General features: G+C 36.2%; 2 protein-coding genes across 2 annotated transcripts in view; one reads left to right on the plus strand and one right to left on the minus strand.

Annotated features, from left to right (window-relative positions):
• Dnah3 (dynein heavy chain 3, axonemal) overlaps positions 1-19,807 on the plus strand; it is a 671,994-nt gene that overhangs the window by 220,461 nt on the left and 431,726 nt on the right. The window lies entirely within an intron of this gene.
• Positions 5,025-9,730, minus strand: LOC142236897 (uncharacterized). The gene is made up of 2 exons (XM_075308181.1): positions 9,654-9,730; positions 5,025-9,584 (listed from the first exon to the last, which is right to left on the minus strand). The coding sequence occupies exons 1-2, from the start codon at positions 9,654-9,656 to the stop codon at positions 5,103-5,105; spliced, it is 4,485 nt and encodes a 1,494-aa protein (XP_075164296.1). The 5' UTR covers positions 9,657-9,730; the 3' UTR covers positions 5,025-5,102.

The following is a 19,807-nucleotide window of genomic DNA, read 5'->3' on the forward strand; positions in this document are numbered from 1 at the left end:
AGGAGCAAAATTCATCCGATCCGGTTGAAATTTGGTACGTGGTGTTAGTATATGGTATCTAATATCCATGCCAAAATTGGTCCATATCGGCCTATAGCTATATATAGCCGATCCCCAATCACACAAAAATTGGTCCATATCGGTTCATAATCATGCTTGCCACTCGAGCAAAAATAATCTAGCAAAATTTTATTTCTATAGAAAATTTTGTCAAAATTTTATTTCTATAGAAAGTTTTGTCGAAATTTTATTCCTGTAGAAAATTTTGTCAAATTTTATTTCTATAGAAAATTTTGGCAAAATTTTATTTCTGTAGAAAATGTTGGCAAAATTTTAAATCTATGGAGAATGTTGTCAAAATTTTAAATCTTTTGAAAATTTTATTTCTATAGAAAATTTTGTCAAAATGTTATTTCTATAGAAAATTTTGTTAAAATCGTATTTTTATAGAAAATTTTGTTCAAATTTTACTTCTATAGAAAATGTTGTCAAAATTTTATTTTGTCAAAATTTTATTTCTATAGAAAATTTTGTCAAACTTAATTATATACGTATTTAATCGGCCATTTTAAGTTTAATATATACCACGTATGGACTACGTGGTATATATTACGGTATTAGGAAGTTTTAAGATACCTTGTCATCGGCAAAAGTTACCGCAACCCAAGTAATTCGATTGTGGATGACAGTCTTCAGTAGAAGTTTCTACGTAATCCATGGTGGAGGGTACATAAGCTTCGGCCTGGCCGAACTTACGGCCGTATATACTTGTTTAACATTGTGTTCCGTCTCGGTCATTAACTAATTTATGAGAATATAAATCTATACGAGTATATAGCTCCTAACAAATTTGAAGGTGTTAAAATGGTATAAAAAATGTTGGTATACATAGTGGTGAAGGGTATTATATAGTCGGCCCCAGCCAACTTTAGCTATATATATTTATACCTCAAATGAAGGAGCAGTAGATATATACAGGAGGAAAAGTATGGGTCATAATTAAGTTACATAAAATTTTTCACAAAATTAGGTTCAAAATTTTAAATTTGTTGTTATATCTCATAAAATTTAGTAGATATTTACGTAAAATTTCTTTTGGTTAATAGCACTTGGGATCAGCTTTACATACCAAGTTTGTTTAAATTGAATCATAAATGACTGAGATATAGCAAAATTTTGAATGACTTTTACGAGGTTATTTCTCAAGACCCGGGTAATTCTGGGCCAAAATTTTTAAATTGTTAGAATCAGAACGCCAAACTATACTTGAAATTTAAGCGATTTGGCAAGGTGCCAGTAAAGTGCAGTTAAGCCTATTTTTATACCCTTCACCACTACTGTGGTACAGGGTATAATAAGTTTGTGCATTTGTATGTAACGCCAAGAAGGAAAAGTCTGAGACCCATCGTTTAGGATAACGATCGTCTTACAATTAAATTCTGAGTCGATTTAGCGATGTCCGTATGTCTGTCTGTCCGTCCGGTTCAGATTTAGATATAGCTCCCATGTATATCTTTCGTTCGATTTAGACTCATATGACCACAGAGGCCAAAGTTTACTACCGATTTTCGTGAAATGTTGCAAAGAGAGTAGAATTGACATTCTACCAATGCTTGGTAAATTTGACTGAAATCGGTTTAGATTTAGATATAGCTCCCATATATATCTTTCGTCCGATTTGAACTTATATGGCTTCAAAAGCCAGAGTTATGTCGTGATTTGCTTCAAATTTTGCACAAGGAGTACGTTTAATAGTATCGGTAAGTGTGCCAAATTTAGTTAAAATCGGTTCAGATTTACATATAGCTCCCATATATATTTTTCGTCCGATGTGAACTTATATGACTTCAAAAGCCAAAGTATTGCCCTGACATGCTTCAAATTTTGCACAAGGAGTACGTTTAATAGTATCGGTAAGTGTACCAATCGGTTCCAATTGAAATCGGTTCATATTTAGATATAGCTCCCGTCAAAATCCAGAGTTATGTTGTGATTGGCTTCAAATTTTGCACAAGGTTTACGTTTAATAGTATTGTTATGTGTGCCAAATTTGGCTAAAATCGGTTCAGATTTAGATATAGCTCCCATATATATCTTTCATCCGATTTGAACTTATATGGCCTCAAACGCCAGAGTTTTGCCCTGACTTGCTTCAAATTTTGGACTAACATTTTTGCTAAGTTTGCCAAATCTGGTTGAAATCGGTTCAGATTAAGATATAACTCCCATATATATCTTCCGCCCAATATAGATTCACATGACCACGGAGGCCAAAGTTTCACTTCGAAAATGTTTAAGTTTTGTACTGAGAGTACAATTAAAATTTTAGTATCAAACGATAAATCATAAATGCAGGCTTGAGAAATTTGATGCAATTTAAATATTTCCAATATTTTTTATTAACATTGTGCTCCGCCCCGGTCATTAACCAACTAAAGTTTTGAGTCTAGAGATTTTGTAAAGTAAAAACAAATGTCCAAAGCGCTTTATATTTAAATATTTGTATATGGCAATATAAAACTTTATATAGCTCCAAATAAATTTAAAGGTGTTAAGATGGTATCAAAAATTTTGGTATACATAGTGGTGAAGGGTATAATATAATCGGCCCCGCCCGACTTTAGATTTTTCCACTTGTTTAAAACTCAAGACTTTAATGAATTTTTTTTCTGTGAACCCGCAATCGATTGCGATCCTCCCGATTCGTTTTCGAATCGTAGAAGCGGAATTATTGAAATTAAAATTGGATGGTAGAGTCTGATGTAGTGCGTACTCTAAGACAAACTATTGCCGAAAACTAACAAGGCGTTTTGGATATTCAGATAAGATTCTAAAAAAATTGTAATTTTTTGCACATACTGTAAATATGAAGGTGTAAAAGGAAAGTAAAATATTTTAAAAATTCTAATTTTACAAATTTTGAAAATATTGAAAACTCCACAAGACGACTTTCCAAAATTTTGATAAAGTCTAAACTCAAAAAGTGGACATTTTTATTCTTTGTACTGATAACACTTGTGGAATTTCAATCTGTCGTGAATGGCGGCGATCCCCCTTGCATCGAAAAACTTAAATACCCCCTATGCTCTGATTAGATTTCGAATAAATCAGATACATATTTTTTAATCCACTTAACATTAATATGCCAAAACTTATCTGGAAATTATGTACGCTTCTTGTATCGTTGGAGCATCCCTCGAATTTCTAGGATGATACTATACTGGAAAATTGTATGGCAATACGAGTCACCATATTTTTACTGCATGGTCACCCTCTAGAGTCCCTGTAAATTTCATATAAGTTGGAGAATTCATTCACGGCCCAACCTCTACCTTCCCTATAGTTTTCAAGAAATTCGGAAAACTTAAGTTCAAAAATTCGAGAGAGATGAAGGAGTCGTTATTAATTTCGTAACCTCACTCTACGTTTCCCCGTAAATTTAAAGTCAAGTTTAGTTCTTACACTAGTCAATCGGAGAAATTTATTTTTTACAGAAGGATTCAGCGTTGTAATCGTTGTGTCGTGAGATTAACGAATTAAATTATGTCAAGTAGCTTCCAAAGTTGGAAAGATGGTTTTGAGAACAGGGCTTGATGTTCTGAGTTAAATTCCAGTGCATTACTTGCAGTATTGCAATTTGAGACAAATTTAAGTTTTTTTTGTTCTTTCATATTTGTAATGATGATGATATTCAATTTTTTCGTTGCCTTGTATGGAGGGAAACAAAAGTCGTTTTCATACCTAAAGCGGGAAAATCCTTCCACTCGAGTGCGGAGGATTTCCAACCAATCAGCTTATCCTCATTCCTTCTTAATCGTAAAACTCTGGATTGGTCGATAGATATTTATCTTAGAACTACTCTGAAAAAAATGTGGTTTAGAGAATGGCATAAAAGTGATTGTAGTTTAGGACAGTTTTGTTCCCGGTGCTGAAGTCTCTGTTGGGTGAACCCACATCATCTGCATTATATATTTAATGTTCACTAAGGCCCATTTTCTTGACGTGACTGAGTGGCGTAAGCGAATTGGGGGGTTACATTAAGGTATCGATGTGTTTCCTCCCGTAATGTTTACATGGATAATTTGTTTTAAATCGTAAATCTATCAATTCAGTAATTACTTCTTGATATTTTCTACCTACTCAATAGATCGAGATATAGTGAAATATCTTCTAGATGTTAAGGTATCCTCTCTATTGGAATTTGATTGGTTATCCCAACTAAGATATTACTGGAAACTGACTGAAAGTACGTTGGCATAACCCGAATTCTAGATATAATTTTTCATCGCCCATTTTCCCATTTCTTTTCCTGCAGAACGCGAGGAATGGGTATGTGTTAGTATGGTTGTAACAGATGTCAAATATGGAATGGAATACTTAGGCAATACCACCCGTTTGGTTGTCACTCCCCTCACCGATCGCTGTTACAGGTCAGTATGTTTCAGCAAATCAATCGAAAAAAGAAACAAATGCATAAAATATTCTTCCAAGCATTGACTACAAACGAATTAGGTCATCGTTTGTTCTTGGATTCCCTACTCAATAGCTAAGGACATTCACCCGCTTTGTTTCTTTTTTCCTTTTCCTTTTGCTGGTGTTGTAAAGAACATAAAAGCGTTGAAATAAATATCCAACTGGCAATGCATTAATATCCCCAAGGCTAAAAGGATATCATACTGGAGAAAACAAACACACACACACACACACACACAAAGTTTCTGTCCCATATAGGAAGCGAGATGGCATTCCCTTTCATTTTCCGAAAAGCCGAACTGTGCAATATCAATGACATCTAGCATTGTTTAATTTCGAGAACACAAATAGGAAAAAATATAGAGATATGTTTAATCACGATTCATGTTTTACAGAACATTGATGGGAGCTTTGAAACTATGCTTGGGTGGTGCACCGGAAGGACCGGCTGGCACAGGCAAAACTGAAACATGCAAGGACTTGGCTAAAGCCGTTGCCAAGAAGTGTGTGGTCTTCAATTGCTCCGATGGTTTAGACTATAAGGCATTGGGTAAATTTTTTAAGGTAAGTTTATTTTACTAATTACGATGTAAGAAATTTGTAGCTATATCACACATTAACGAATATCACTATGCACGACGTTGTCTGTACTTGAGGCGTCGCACTGTTTTATATAGATAGCCATTATCACTAAGATCTGTTGAGCTTATTGGATCTTCGGTTGATTTTACGTCATAAACGATTGGCATATCTTCGTCGGGAGGGAGGTACTCGGCAAGTGTGGGAATATCACGACGTTGACGATATTTTAAACGGCGAATTGTTTTGTATTCATAGCCATTTTCGCCCAATACTGATGAATCTTGGGGTTCTTCAAGGGATTTAACTTCAGAAACTGATTCAGTGGCAGACTCCTCTGCGGGCGGCAAGTATTCATTAGCGATCTCTGAAACATCGCGACGTTGGCGGTACTTCAAACGACGAACGGTTTTGTATTCATAGCCAGTTTCCCCCAATACTGATGAATCTTGGGGTTCTTCAAGAGATTTAATTTCAGAAATTGATTCAGTGGCAGATTCCTCTGCGGGAGGCAAGTATTCATTAGAAATCTCAGAAACATCGCGACGTTGGTGGTACTTCAAACGACGAACAGTCTTGTACTCATAACCATTTTCTCCCAATACTGATGAATCTTGGGGTTCGTCAAGGGATTTAACTTCAGACACTGATTCAGTGGCAGATTCCTCTGCAGGAGGCAAGTATTCATTAGCAATCTCTGAAACATCGCGACGTTGGCGGTATTTCAAACGACGAACAGTTTTATATTCGTAGCCATTTTCTCCCAATACTGATGAGTCTTGAGGTTCTTCAAGAGATTTTGCTTCAGAAACTGATTCCGTGGCTGTTTCCTCTGCAGGAGGTAGGTATTCATTTGCGATCTCTGAAACGTCGCGACGTTGGCGGTACTTCAAACGGCGAACGGTTTTGTATTCATAGCCGTTTTCACCCAATACTGATGAATCTTTGGGTTCTTCTAGAGATTTAACTTCAGAAACGGATTCAGTGGCTGTTTCTTCTGCGGGAGGCAAGTATTCATTAGCTATCTCTGAAACATCGCGACGTTGGCGGTACTTCAAACGGCGAACAGTTTTGTATTCATAGCCATTTTCGCCCAATACTGATGAGTCTTGGGGTTCTTCTAGAGATTTAACTTCAGAAACGGATTCAGTGGTTGTTTCTTCTGCGGGAGGCAAGTATTCATTAGCGATCTCTGAAACATCGCGACGTTGGCGGTACTTCAAACGACGAACGGTTTTGTATTCATAGCCGTTTTCACCCAATACTGATGAATCTTGGGGTTCTTCAAGGGATTTAACTTCAGAAACTGATTCAGTGGCAGACTCCTCTGCGGGCGGCAAGTATTCATTAGCGATCTCTGAAACATCGCGACGTTGGCGGTACTTTAAACGACGAACGGTTTTGTATTCATAGCCGTTTTCACCCAATACTGATGAATCTTGGGGTTCTTCAAGGGATTTAACTTCAGAAACTGATTCAGTGGCAGATTCCTCTGCGGGAGGCAAGTATTCATTAGCGATTTCTGAAACATCGCGACGTTGGCGGTACTTCAAACGACGAACGGTTTTGTATTCATAGCCATTCTCGCCCAACATTGATGAGTCTTGGGGTTCTTCTAGAGATTTAACTTCAGAAACTGATTCCGTGGCAGATTTCTCTGCGGGAGGCAAGTATTCATTAGCGATTTCTGAAACATCGCGACGTTGGCGGTACTTCAAACGACGAACGGTTTTGTATTCATAGCCAGTTTCCCCCAATACTGATGAATCTTGGGGTTCTTCAAGAGATTTAATTTCAGAAACTGATTCAGTGGCAGATTCCTCTGCGGGAGGCAAGTATTCATTAGCGATCTCTGAAACATCGCGACGTTGGCGGTACTTCAAACGACGAACAGTCTTGTACTCATAACCATTTTCTCCCAATACTGATGAATCTTGGGGTTCGTCAAGGGATTTAACTTCAGAAACTGATTCAGTGGCAGATTCCTCTGCAGGAGGCAAGTATTCATTAGCGATCTCTGAAACATCGCGACGTTGGCGGTACTTCAAACGACGAACGGTTTTGTATTCATAGCCGTTTTCACCCAATACTGATGAATCTTGGGGTTCTTCAAGGGATTTAACTTCAGAAGCTGATTCAGTGGCAGATTCCTCTGCGGGAGGCAAGTATTCATTAGCGATCTCTGACACATCGCGACGTTGGCGGTACTTCAAACGGCGAACGGTTTTGTATTCATAGCCATTTTCACCCAATACTGATGAATCTTGGGGTTCTTCAGAAGATTTAGCTTCAGAAATGGATTCAGTGGCTGTTTCTTCTGCGGGAGGCAAGTATTCATTAGTGATCTCTGAAACATCGCGACGTTGGCGGTATTTCAAACGGCGAACGGTTTTGTATTCATAGCCATTTTCACCCAATACTGATGAGTCTTGGGGTTCTTCAGAAGATTTAGCTTCAGAAATGGATTCAGTGGCTGTTTCTTCTGCTGGAGGCAAGTATTCATTACTGATCTCTGAAACATCGCGACGTTGGCGGTACTTCAAACGACGAACGGTTTTGTATTCATAGCCATTTTCGCCCAATACTGATGAATCTTGGGGTTCTTCAAGGGATTTAACTTCAGAAACTGATTCAGTGGCAGATTCCTCTGCGGGAGGCAAGTATTCATTACTGATCTCTGAAACATCGCGACGTTGGCGGTATTTCAAACGGCGAACGGTTTTGTATTCATAGCCATTTTCACCCAATACTGATGAGTCTTGGGGTTCTTCGGAAGATTTAGCTTCAGAAATGGATTCAGTGGCTGTTTCTTCTGCGGGAGGCAAGTATTCATTAGCGATCTCTGACACATCGCGACGTTGGCGGTACTTCAAACGGCGAACGGTTTTGTATTCATAGCCATTTTCACCCAATACTGATGAATCTTGGGGTTCTTCAGAAGATTTAGCTTCAGAAATGGATTCAGTGGCTGTTTCTTCTGCGGGAGGCAAATAGTCATTAGTGATCTCTGAAACATCGCGACGTTGGCGGTACTTCAAACGACGAACGGTTTTGTATTCATAGCCATTTTCACCCAATACTGATGAATCTTGGGGTTCTTCAGAAGATTTAGCTTCAGAAATGGATTCAGTGGCTGTTTCTTCTGCGGGAGGCAAGTATTCATTAGCGATCTCTGACACATCGCGACGTTGGCGGTACTTCAAACGGCGAACGGTTTTGTATTCATAGCCATTTTCACCCAATACTGATGAATCTTGGGGTTCTTCAGAAGATTTAGCTTCAGAAATGGATTCAGTGGCTGTTTCTTCTGCGGGAGGCAAATAGTCATTAGTGATCTCTGAAACATCGCGACGTTGGCGGTACTTCAAACGACGAACGGTTTTGTATTTATAGCCATTTTCGCCCAACACTGATGAGTCTTGGGGTTCTTCTAGAGATTTAACTTCAGAGACGGATTCAGTGGCTGATTCTTCTGCGGGAGGCAAGTATTCATTAGCGATCTCTGAAACATTGCGACGTTGGCGGTACTTCAAACGACGAACGGTTTTGTATTCATAGCCGTTTTCACCCAATACTGATGAGTCTTGAGGTTCTTCAGAAGATTTAGCTTCCGAAATGGATTCAGTGGCAGATTCCTCTGCAGGAGGCAAGTATTCATTAGCAATCTCTGAAACATCCCGACGTTGGCGGTACTTCAAACGGCGAACGGTTTTGTATTCATAGCCATTTTCGCCCAATACTGATGAGTCTTGAGGTTCTTCAGAAGATTTAGCTTCAGAAATGGATTCAGTGGCAGATTCCTCTGCAGGAGGCAAGTATTCATTAGCAATCTCTGAAACATCCCGACGTTGGCGGTACTTCAAACGACGAACGGTTTTGTATTCATAACCATTTTCGCCCAATACTGATGAGTCTTGGGGATCTTCAGAATATTTAGCTTCAGAAATGGATTCAGTGGCGGTTTCTTCTGCAGGAGGTAAATATTCATTTGCAATCTCCGGAACATCGCGACGCTGGCGGTATTTCAAACGGCGAACAGTCTTGTATTCATAACCATTTTCGCCTAACATAGCAGATTGTTGAAGAGGTTCGGCAGAATTCATATCAGCGGGAACTTCGGTAAATGTGTCTTCGGTTGGTGGCAAGTATTCGTTGGCAACTTCCGAGACATCACGGCGATGGCGATATTTTAATCGCTTAACGGTTTTGTACTCATATCCATTTTCACCCACCATAGTGGAATCTTGAGAATCTACATCTTCTCTCACTTCAGCAACATCTTCGGCGGAAGTGTCTTTGTTGGGGGGTAAATATTCATTGACAATTTCGGAGACATCGCGACGATGTCTATATTTGAGGCGTTTTACCGTTCGATACTGGTAACCATTATCAGTTAGATCCGCTGGATTTGCCAACTCAATAGAATCCAATGCAGCAGTATCTGCCGATGGTGGCACATATTCATTATTAGGACTATCGATGGCAGCTGAGGCTGCAACAGCCAGTATAGCACAAGCTACCACGAAAATTCTCTGTAAAGCAGAAATATTATAAAATTAACGAACTAGAGTAGGCGAAAGTGCTTTGAAAATTAGTGTTACCATTTTAATGTTTGCTACCAAATATTTGTTTGTGGAATCAATTCGGCGTGGGCGAGAAGACACCGCGTCTGTGTGTTCTTGCCAAAGGAGATGGCTAGAATGAAGTTTACTTATTCCATGCCCAGTTTATATAGATCAAACCATAATGTGTCATTGGCAAAGTAACGGTTTGATGCTCTTCGACATATTAGTTAAACCCTTCAAAATCTTGCTATACTCTGAAGTGCCCACATCTTAACACTATGAATTGATTATCCATTATAGGCCAAAAGCAAAATCAAAAGTGAATTCGAAATGGTGGAGAGGCGGGTAAGGTGGTTGTGGTATAACCTTGACGGCAACTATGTATCTCGTCCAATGCCCCCTTCATAACACACTCACTCATTCATTCGTGGTGTTTAGACTTCATTTGTTCATAAGTAAAAGAGACCCTTCAATACTCAAACCAACGATACACTTGAGAATTTATTCAAGTGCTCTTAACTCAATTGCTAGTCTGGATAGAGAAGACACACGAGATGAAGTATAACCATGCAATGTGTAGGTAGGCTGTATAACAGCCGGTATGTTATACAATCAAGTGCCAAAGGTCGAGCCTCGCCATCATCATAGACGTAAGATTTTCTTAAAAAGTCAAAGTTATCGATAAGAGATGGAAGGGAGCAATTTGGTTCTTAGTACTTTAATAAAGTTTTAACAATTTAATTGGCACTTCATTAAATTACTCAAATGGGGAAAGTGTTGTCATTAAATCAACAAAATGGTCGTAGATTAAATATGAAAAGTAGCCAAAGGGGAAACCATTGAAATGTTTTAATTTTGCTATGTAGATGACTATTTTGAATATCATTGCAATAGGATATCCTTAATGTAATGCGTCGCCATAATACTCTTAAGGTACTTGAAATCAATATCTACTTGCAAATATTCTGTGTTTGTACAATATATCAATAATATAAAACAATAACAAGACATATAGAGTTTTTTAGAGTCATAGTTGAAGTTCTCATTATATAACAACTAATGGATTTATATGATTCAAATATATCCGTGAAATAGCTTTCTTCAGCACATATTTATTGTTTTCGGCAGACAGTTTTCTCCATAGAAAAAGTCTGTTGTTAAAATAATACCAAAATTATTTTTTTTTATACCCTGCGCCACACTGTGGAACAGGTTAGTGCATATGTACACCCAGAAGGGGACCAGATGGACACATGGTGTCTTTGGTAATAATGCTCTCGGCCGACCCCTGAGTCGATCTAGCCATGCCAGTCCGTCCGTCTGTCTGTGAACACATTTTTGTAATCAAAGTCTAGGTCGCAATTTTAGTCCAATCGACTTCAAATTTGGCAGCAGTTTATGTTTTGGGTCAGAATATAACACTATTGATTTTGTAATAAATCGGTTCAAATTTTGATATACCTAAGCATATATATCTTTCGCCCGATATCCACTTATATGGCTCCAGAAGCTTTAAATTTTGCACAAGGAGTACAAATGATCGGACAGGATATTATAAGTTTGTTCATATGTTTGCAACACCCAGAAGTAGACGAGATAGACGCATGGTGTCTTTGGCAATAATACTCAGGATCGGCCACTGAGTCCAAAAACATTAGCAGATTGCTTAAGTTAACGTTTTCCAGATCCGCCAGTAATCTGTAGCTATATGCTCCTAACAGTTGCTTGCGCTTTACACAAAATGCAGGAAACTCACACAAGCGGTGTTTAATTGATTCCTTTTCCTCTGCATAATGACAGCTCATACAATAGTGATTATACTTCGCGCCTATAGTTTTTGCAAAATCGCCTATCAGGCAGCGACCCGTTATAGCAGATATCAGTAGTGATATCTGACGTCTCGAGAACATTAGCATATCTAGTGTGCGGTTTAAGTTTAAATGGGGCCATATTTGCTTGGTGTCGTTACAGCCCGTGCAATTCTCCCATCGAACATTTGCCATCATAACAGCCTTCTCACGCAGCATGAACTTGCAGGTAGCCAGGGGCATACCAATAGATTCTAGTTCCCCTGGATTATGTAAGGTAGTCCCTAGCCTTGCCAACTCATCCGCTTCGCAGTTCCCCGGTATGTTCCTATGGCCAGACACCCATATTAGGTGAATATTGTACTGCTCAGCCATCTCATTGAGACATTTGAGGCAGACGATGGTCGTTTTCGAGTTGAGGAACACAGAGTCCAAGGATTTTATTGCAGGTTGACTGTCTGAGTATATATTAATGCCCACATTTTTTGGAACATTACTTCTCAGTCAATTCGCCACCTCTCTTATTGCTAATATTTCAGCCTGAAAAACACTACAGTGATTAGGTAATCTTTTCGCTATTCGAAGTTCCAGATCATTAGAATATAGTCCGAAACCCAATAATCAATCCAATTTGGAGCCATCAGTGTAGAAATCTATCTATTCTTTATTCCCCGGGGTCTGTGTGCACCACGCCTCACTGTTGGGGATTAGAGTCTCAAACTTTTTGTCGAAAAGTGGACACGCCAAAGTGTAATCCACTACGTTAGGCACATCTGGCATTATTTTGAGGACCGAACTGTGACCGTAACTTTTTTCCGACCACAGCGATAGCTCGCGCAAGCGCACAGCCGTTGTTGCAGCTGACTGTTTGGCCAAAATGTCTAAAGGCAATAGATGCAGCATGACATTAAGGGAATTTGTTCCTGTCTTGTTGAATGCGCCTGAGATACACAAACACGCCATACGCTGAACTTTGCCTAAACTTGCTGGCTGGTGAAGTGCCGGCCATCAGACTACAACACCATATTTATAGCATTATAGGTATGTGTGGATGGGAATTTTCCCCTGACTGCTAGAGCCACATCATCTGCGTATGCCACCACTTTTATCCTTTCTTTTTCTAGGGTAACCAGAAGGTTTTTTATAGCAACATTCCAAAGAAGAGGTGATGAAACTCCTCCTTGGGGAGTGCCCCTGTTCACATACCTTTGTATGTTTGCTTGTCCTAGTGTGGCTGAAATACGTCTCTTCATTAGAAGTTCGTCTAACAGCCTAAGTATGGGAGCCACCGTGGTGCAATGGTTAGCATGCCCGCCTTGCATACACAAGGTCGTGGGTTCGATTCCTGCTACGACCGAACACCAAAAAGTTTTTCAGCGGTGGATTATCCCTCCTCAGTAATGCTGGTGACATTTCTGAGGGTTTCAAAGCTTCTCTAAGTGGTTTCACCACAATGTGGAACGCCGTTCGGACTCGGCTATAAAAAGGAGGTCCCTTGTCATTGAGCTTAATATGGAATCGGGCAGCACTCAGTGATAAGAGAGAAGTTCACCAATGTGGTATCACAATGGACTGAATAGTCTAAGTGAGCCTGATACATCGGGCTGCCACATAACCTAACCTAACCTAACCTAACAGCCTAAGTATACATGGATCAACATTCAGAGTTGTCAGTCCATTTAATATCGAGCTCGGATGGACATTATTGAACGCCCCATTCGATGTCTAATATATACCACGTATGGACTAACTCACAATTTAGAAAACGATGTTAAGAAGTTTTAAGATACCACAACCCAACTAATTCGATTGTGGATGACAGTCTTTAGTACAAGTTTCTATGCAATCCATGGTGGAGGGTACATAAGATTCGGCCTGGCCGATCTTATGGTCGTATATACTTGTTTTTCATATTTCAATACAAATATGTCGAAAAAAATGCTAAAACCCGCTAAAGGTGTCACGAAAACAGTCAGAAATGTCTGCAATCACAAAAATTATTGTATCAATCACCTATTTTGATTGAAAACCAACACGATTTTCAATTAAAAATTTAATTGACTTTTGTCACGGAATCAATTAATTGTGTGATTGAATCAATTACAACAGTGATTGGTTTCTGGCATAAAATTCAATCAAAGTTTTAATTGAATCAATTAAAACTTTTAATTGATTCAATTAAAACTTGAATTAATTTCGCGACAAAAATCAATCAACTATTTTATTCATTCAATTAAATAATTAATTGAAATTGGCTATAAATTTTAATCAAAAAATGTCTATATTGCGCCCCTAAAATCGTATTTAGTTTTATTTGAAATAAAAGAAAATATGTGTTTCTGATAACAAAATATACAATATTTTATTATTTTTTGAATTATGCAATAGAAAATTTGGTTCTTGTCATTTGTGTGTTTTGTTCTAACATAACTTACACATACAATTACTATAAATAACAACTATATAAATCATTATCTTCCATATAATAATAACCATGTCAGCATGTTCCTTCTAATATGTAGATGCGCCTAGATTTCCAATAAATCAGCAGCCTGTAAGCTAAATTAGTTTTTCTGAAAGTAAACAGAATAATTCGAATTTAATTTTGTTAAATTAAAACTTGATTTTGTTAAACGTTACCTGCATAGAATATCAAGTTCAATTCTTAGTTCCAGGTTGCAGATTTATAATCTTCTTTTGCACTTGTAGTCTTTTAGCATAAAAAGGTGTATTAAGGAGCTCGGTAATTTAATTTTAGTAACAATTCCTTTCCAAAATTTCCGCACATTGAAATCGTCTATTAAAATTTGAACCAATCAAAGATAAAAATAATGGGAAAGCAATGTAATATTTGGTACTATATTGATGATACTTTGCAAATTCTGCAAAAATATAAATGGAAAATACATATTTTTACTATTTTCGGATATTTTTCATATTTTAAAATCCAAAAGAAAGAACTGTTTTACCTCATCAGCTCATTAGTTTATATATCAGATATACTGCTCTCTACTTGGGTTCAAACTGAAAAAGGCAGGTAAAACAAAAATGCAATTTAATGCCAGCGCTACTTCGCAACTTCAAGGTGAATCTTCCAACAAACTCATACTGCACTTGGTTTTAAGAAAACTAAGAGTGAAAAAATTATAATTTTAAAAGATCAATACTGTACCCACTTTTTGATTGCAAACATATTCTTATTTATTTGATAAAAGGATGGAGTTGATGGGAAATAAAATAAAAAATAAAATTGGTCACTAAAAGAAATGAATAAAAAATATATTATTTCAGTCCGTTTAATGTAAACAGGCTTCAATGGAAAACGGTTTCACATTTCACAATTTCTTACCTTTAATAAACGTAGATTGTTTTCCATTTTTACAATACCACAAAACACAAACACAGGTAATTTCAAATGCGTTCTGCCATATATTTTTTCAAACCTTTACCACGTGGCCATTTGTTGTTGCACACTTTATTTATTTCAACTCTTTGCCATGATTTGTTTTTGCGTTCAAAATATTTATGCACACATTTTGAATGCAGCAGACAGAATGTCGCCAATCATTTTTTCCAATTTATGCGAAAAACAAAAACCCAACCGTTCGTTACGAGTTACTTCCACAGACTGATCTCTCTATCTTTGTTCTCTTTTCGCTCTTTCCATTGCTCAAAATTATTCAAATTCAATCACAAAGGTGATTGAATCAATCACATGTGTAATAGGAAACGAAAAAAATTCAATCACGTTTGTAATTGAAAATTATTTCCGAATTGATTAACAAATTGATTGAATCAATTAATATTTTATTAGAAACGTAACAAATATCGATAATTTTTATTATTTTTTTTTTTATTTATTTATTTGTGTCATTTTAGTACAACAAGACATAAAATCTTATAAATGACTGTACTAAAAAAATAAAAAAGAAAAAATACATGATTGTGCAACAAGTAAACAATAATCAATTAAAAAATTAAAGTTTATAAAATATAAATAAATATGTAAGTTTTATAATTGTACGCTTTTTAGAAAACTGAAACATTTTTGTGTCTTTATAATATTAGAATCTTTGAACTACGAAAATAATTCAATTGGTTTTTATTCGGATTTTATTTAATAATTAGTTGAATCAACTAACATATTAATTGAATCCGTTTCCAAATTCAATTAAGTGTTTAATTGAAAAAATTTTGGTGATAATTTTTTGTGTGTAGGTCGGATGGTATTGTAAATGGACCATATCGGACCACGATTTCATATAGCCCCAATATAAACCAACCTCCAGATTTGGCTTGCTCTAGAAGGAGCAAATTTCATCAGATCATCATCTGGTTGAGATTTGGTACGTGCTGTCATTATACGACCTCTAATACCCATGCAAAAATTGGTCCATATGGGTCTTAAATATATATATATAGCCACCATATAGCCTCTTGGAAGAGAAAATTTCTTGGAGGCGCATGTTTGTAAATATAATATGCTTGAATTCAAACATATATTAATTTAGAAATAGCCTATAAACATATATGTGTTTAGAAAGTGAGACCAACAGAGTATGCTGCAAGTAAAATAATGGAAGTAACCAATTGGCGCCTTAAAAATATATCCACACATAGAAAATTTAATTAAAATTGTTTTCTACCAGTGTATGCCTAAGGCGAGACCTAATATGTTTGAACAATACAAACAATATTTTATTTGCACCAATCCTGAAAATATGTTTGAAGCAAAATGTGTTTGGGGTATAAGTTACAGAAGTGATTTTTTTTGAGGGTGTATACTCTCTTGATATTAAAATCTTATTGGATCAACACATTTACTGAAATGCAGTCAAATTATCCCAGAATAAATGTACCCGTCAATAACATATACATGTTAAAGTGAGCGGTTCCTTCCTTCCATACGTTTTGACCTAAACTGTGACTGGTCCTTACATACCAGACGCTACACAAAAAAAAATTTCACGAAAAATTTTCCAATTAAAATTTTAATTGAGTTTTAAATAATATTAAATTAAAAATTTAATTGAATCAACAAATTTTTTAATTGAAACAAAAATCAATCACAAAAATTAATAGTATCAATTAATTTTTTAATTGGATCAATTAATTTTTTAATTGACCTTCAATTAATTTTTTAATTGATACTATCATTTCTGTTATTGAAGACATTTCAATGAAAAAATTAATTGGATCAATTAATTTCGTGATTGAATCAGAAACATTTTTTTGTGTGTAGTCTTGCACCGGTCCTGGGTTTGATGCATTTCATACTTTTAACGAAACTTTCTTCAAAATTCATGACTTTTGTGAAGAAGTTTTTAAGAATTTATGAAATTTTACGAAATATTCTGCGTTAAAATTTCTTCATAAAATGAACAAAACATTTTCTTTGAAATAACGAAGAAGTTTCATTGAAGTTGTAAATTTCCGTTCGCGACCTAAAATTGTCTGTGATAATGTGGTTGAGAGTATTCCTTTATTTCAGTTTTTAATGCATGTCTATGCTACTTCTCATTTGGCTGACAGGATGTTATGAATAAGAATGAGGCAACCAAATGGAAAATTATTAAAAAACTTAAGATGTAAAGTAGTGATGACATTTTTCAAACTTGTAACTACGACCAAATGCACTTTAGACTTAAAATTTTTTTTTCTAAAAGTCCGAACATTTTTCACAAAAAGTACGAAAGTTTTTCATGAAAAATGCGAAATTGTTTCAATAAAAGTACGTAACAATTTCATAAAAAGAACGAAATTGCTTCATAGAAAGTATGAAACGTTTTCATAAAAAGTACGAAGTTATTTCTTACAAAGTACGAAAAATTTGGAAGAATATTCTTCGTAAAAAGAACGAAATATTTCGTACTTTTTATGATTGTTTTTGTTTCTAAAACAATGACAAATTTCGTACTTTTAACGTAATTTTACGTTCTTTTTACGAAGAAAATTCTTTAGGTGTAGTGAAAAATGCGATGGAACATCCCTCGATTTTGACATTTGTATGTGGTAAGAGATATGTATTTTTCAGTGTTACTACTCGTAGTGGTTTGCTTTACACAGTGCCCCCATTCAAATTGAAAACCTTTATTCGACTCTAATATGCCATCAATCAGTATCCTTTCACACATATGGCACAAGTGAATTCTTTTTGTAGAAATTCAAATAGCGTCTTATGATGTCTTTTGAGCGGTGTACATCTTCAAAGGGGCCTTGTTGAATATCCCCCACATCCTTTTATTTGTTTTCCTTTAAAAATGTAGATGTTAAGGAAACTCAAAAGGCCACCACAACATGTGCTGAATTTTCAAAGACCACTGCCTACACATAACCAAACTCATAGAGGATTTATGATGCATACAGGAAATGGGGAATGCAATTCAATGGAATAAGTATTGGCAAAAGGATAACAAAGCATATTTATTATACCAATACGACTATGGATAATAAAAACGAACACTCGGTGCTGTGCACAAAAGTCGTAAATTGGAAATGGAATGAAAGCCAGAATAAACGGAGGCATAAAGAAATGGTCATATCCTAGGGCTTAAAGGACACAAAACATGTGTAGGAGTTAGGAGGAAATAATGTGCATATGTGCCGTTTTAGAAGGTAATAAAGTTATCCGTTGGAGGGGAAATTGAAAAATTTTATACATTAATTTTTATATCCCACAATGTATGAAAGATGGTATACTAACTTTGTCATTGTGTTTGTAACACACAAAAATATTGGTCGGAGTCCCCATAAAGTAGCTATCCTCTTACTTGTGATGAAGCAAGTCCGTTAGTCCATCTGTAGAACTCACGTTAACTTTCGAACGAATGGTGATAGTTGGTTGAAACTTTATACAGAAACTTATTCTACAAATAATTTGATAGATAATGTTTAAGAAACCACTCAAAAATTGGTCCACACTTGTCCAATATTAGATGTAGCTCCCATATAGACCCGAATTATTTAACGATTAAAACATTGTAACATACATTGTAGAATTATTTGTAAAACTTTTTGGAGATTTTATATAGAACACATGGCAAGCCTGGTATGACTCCTAAGTATGTCAATATAACCATAGCGAAATCGGGCGATACACATATATGGGAGCTATATCTAAATCTGAAACGATTTCAAAAAGTTTTGTCAGATTTAATTGAAACTAAAGAATAAATAGGGGTATTATGGTATGGTGAGCTTGGTCAATAAATAGTATTAGTAGCTATACTGTGGGAAAATAGGTCGATACATATACACGGGAGCTATATCTAAATCTGCAACGGTTTAGATGATTTTTTGCGGGTTTAATTGATACTATAAAACATTGCATTGTGCCAACTTTGCATAATATCGGTTGATAAATAAGGGTATTATGGCCAAATTTGGAAAATCGTGCGATACATATATATGTGAGCTATATCTAAATCTGAACCGATTAAGATAATTACAGATTTAGTTGATACCATAGAAGATTACATTGTGCCAAATTTACATAAGGGATCGGGAGCGATATTTTTAAAACCCGGAGCGGAGCGTTTACCAAAAAACCGCTACGCTACGAAAAACAAATATTAGTTTTAATCAAATGCGATGCAATTTTCTTTTAATTTCGTTTGCAGATCTTATTTATGGCGCTTTCATTCTCTTTTTGCGGTATATTAACCCTACGGTCCATAACCAGCTGGATGAACGGGAGTCCATAACCAGGGACCCGGGTACCTAGTGCAGTTTTTTCGTTCATTTTCAAATAAAATAGTATATATCGTCGCAGATTATTAGAAACGCTTAGTTTTTACGTCTCAACTGTACAAGTTTCATGTTTGTGATTTGTTTGTGTTTTTTGGTAGCAAGTGTACAGTTACACATTTCGTCATGATAAGCTAAACAGTTGTACAATGAAGTTGAAGAAAAATGAACTGCAACAAAGAATTTTTAACTGAAAGACAATATCTGCGTTTGAGTGAAGAACACCCAGAGAAGGAATATGATCACCTCAAACATGCTTTAAGAGCAAAATGTTATTTTTTGGGCGGTGACCATGTAACATGGTTTTCGCAACCATCTTATTTTCTCGGAAATCATGTATCTGATTTCGGCAAGCAGGTTATATTTGACGAGAAAATGATATTTTAGTGACAAACATGTTACATGGTCACCATACAAAAATAACATTTTGCTCTTGAAACATGTTTGAGGTGATCATATTCCTTCTCTGGGTGAAGCCAGAGGAATATATATTGAGTCTTTACTTGATGATATGACTTTGGATGACGACGCTTCCGGGCCAATTGAGGAAGAACAAGAGGTATTTGCAGGAGAAGTGCAAGACTCAGAGATTGAAGACTGGGAAAATTACAACGAAACTTCAAACGCTATTGATAC

Source organism: Haematobia irritans, chromosome 4 (assembly GCF_050003625.1).
Source record: "Haematobia irritans isolate KBUSLIRL chromosome 4, ASM5000362v1, whole genome shotgun sequence".
NCBI classification, from domain to species: Eukaryota; Metazoa; Arthropoda; class Insecta; order Diptera; family Muscidae; genus Haematobia; species Haematobia irritans.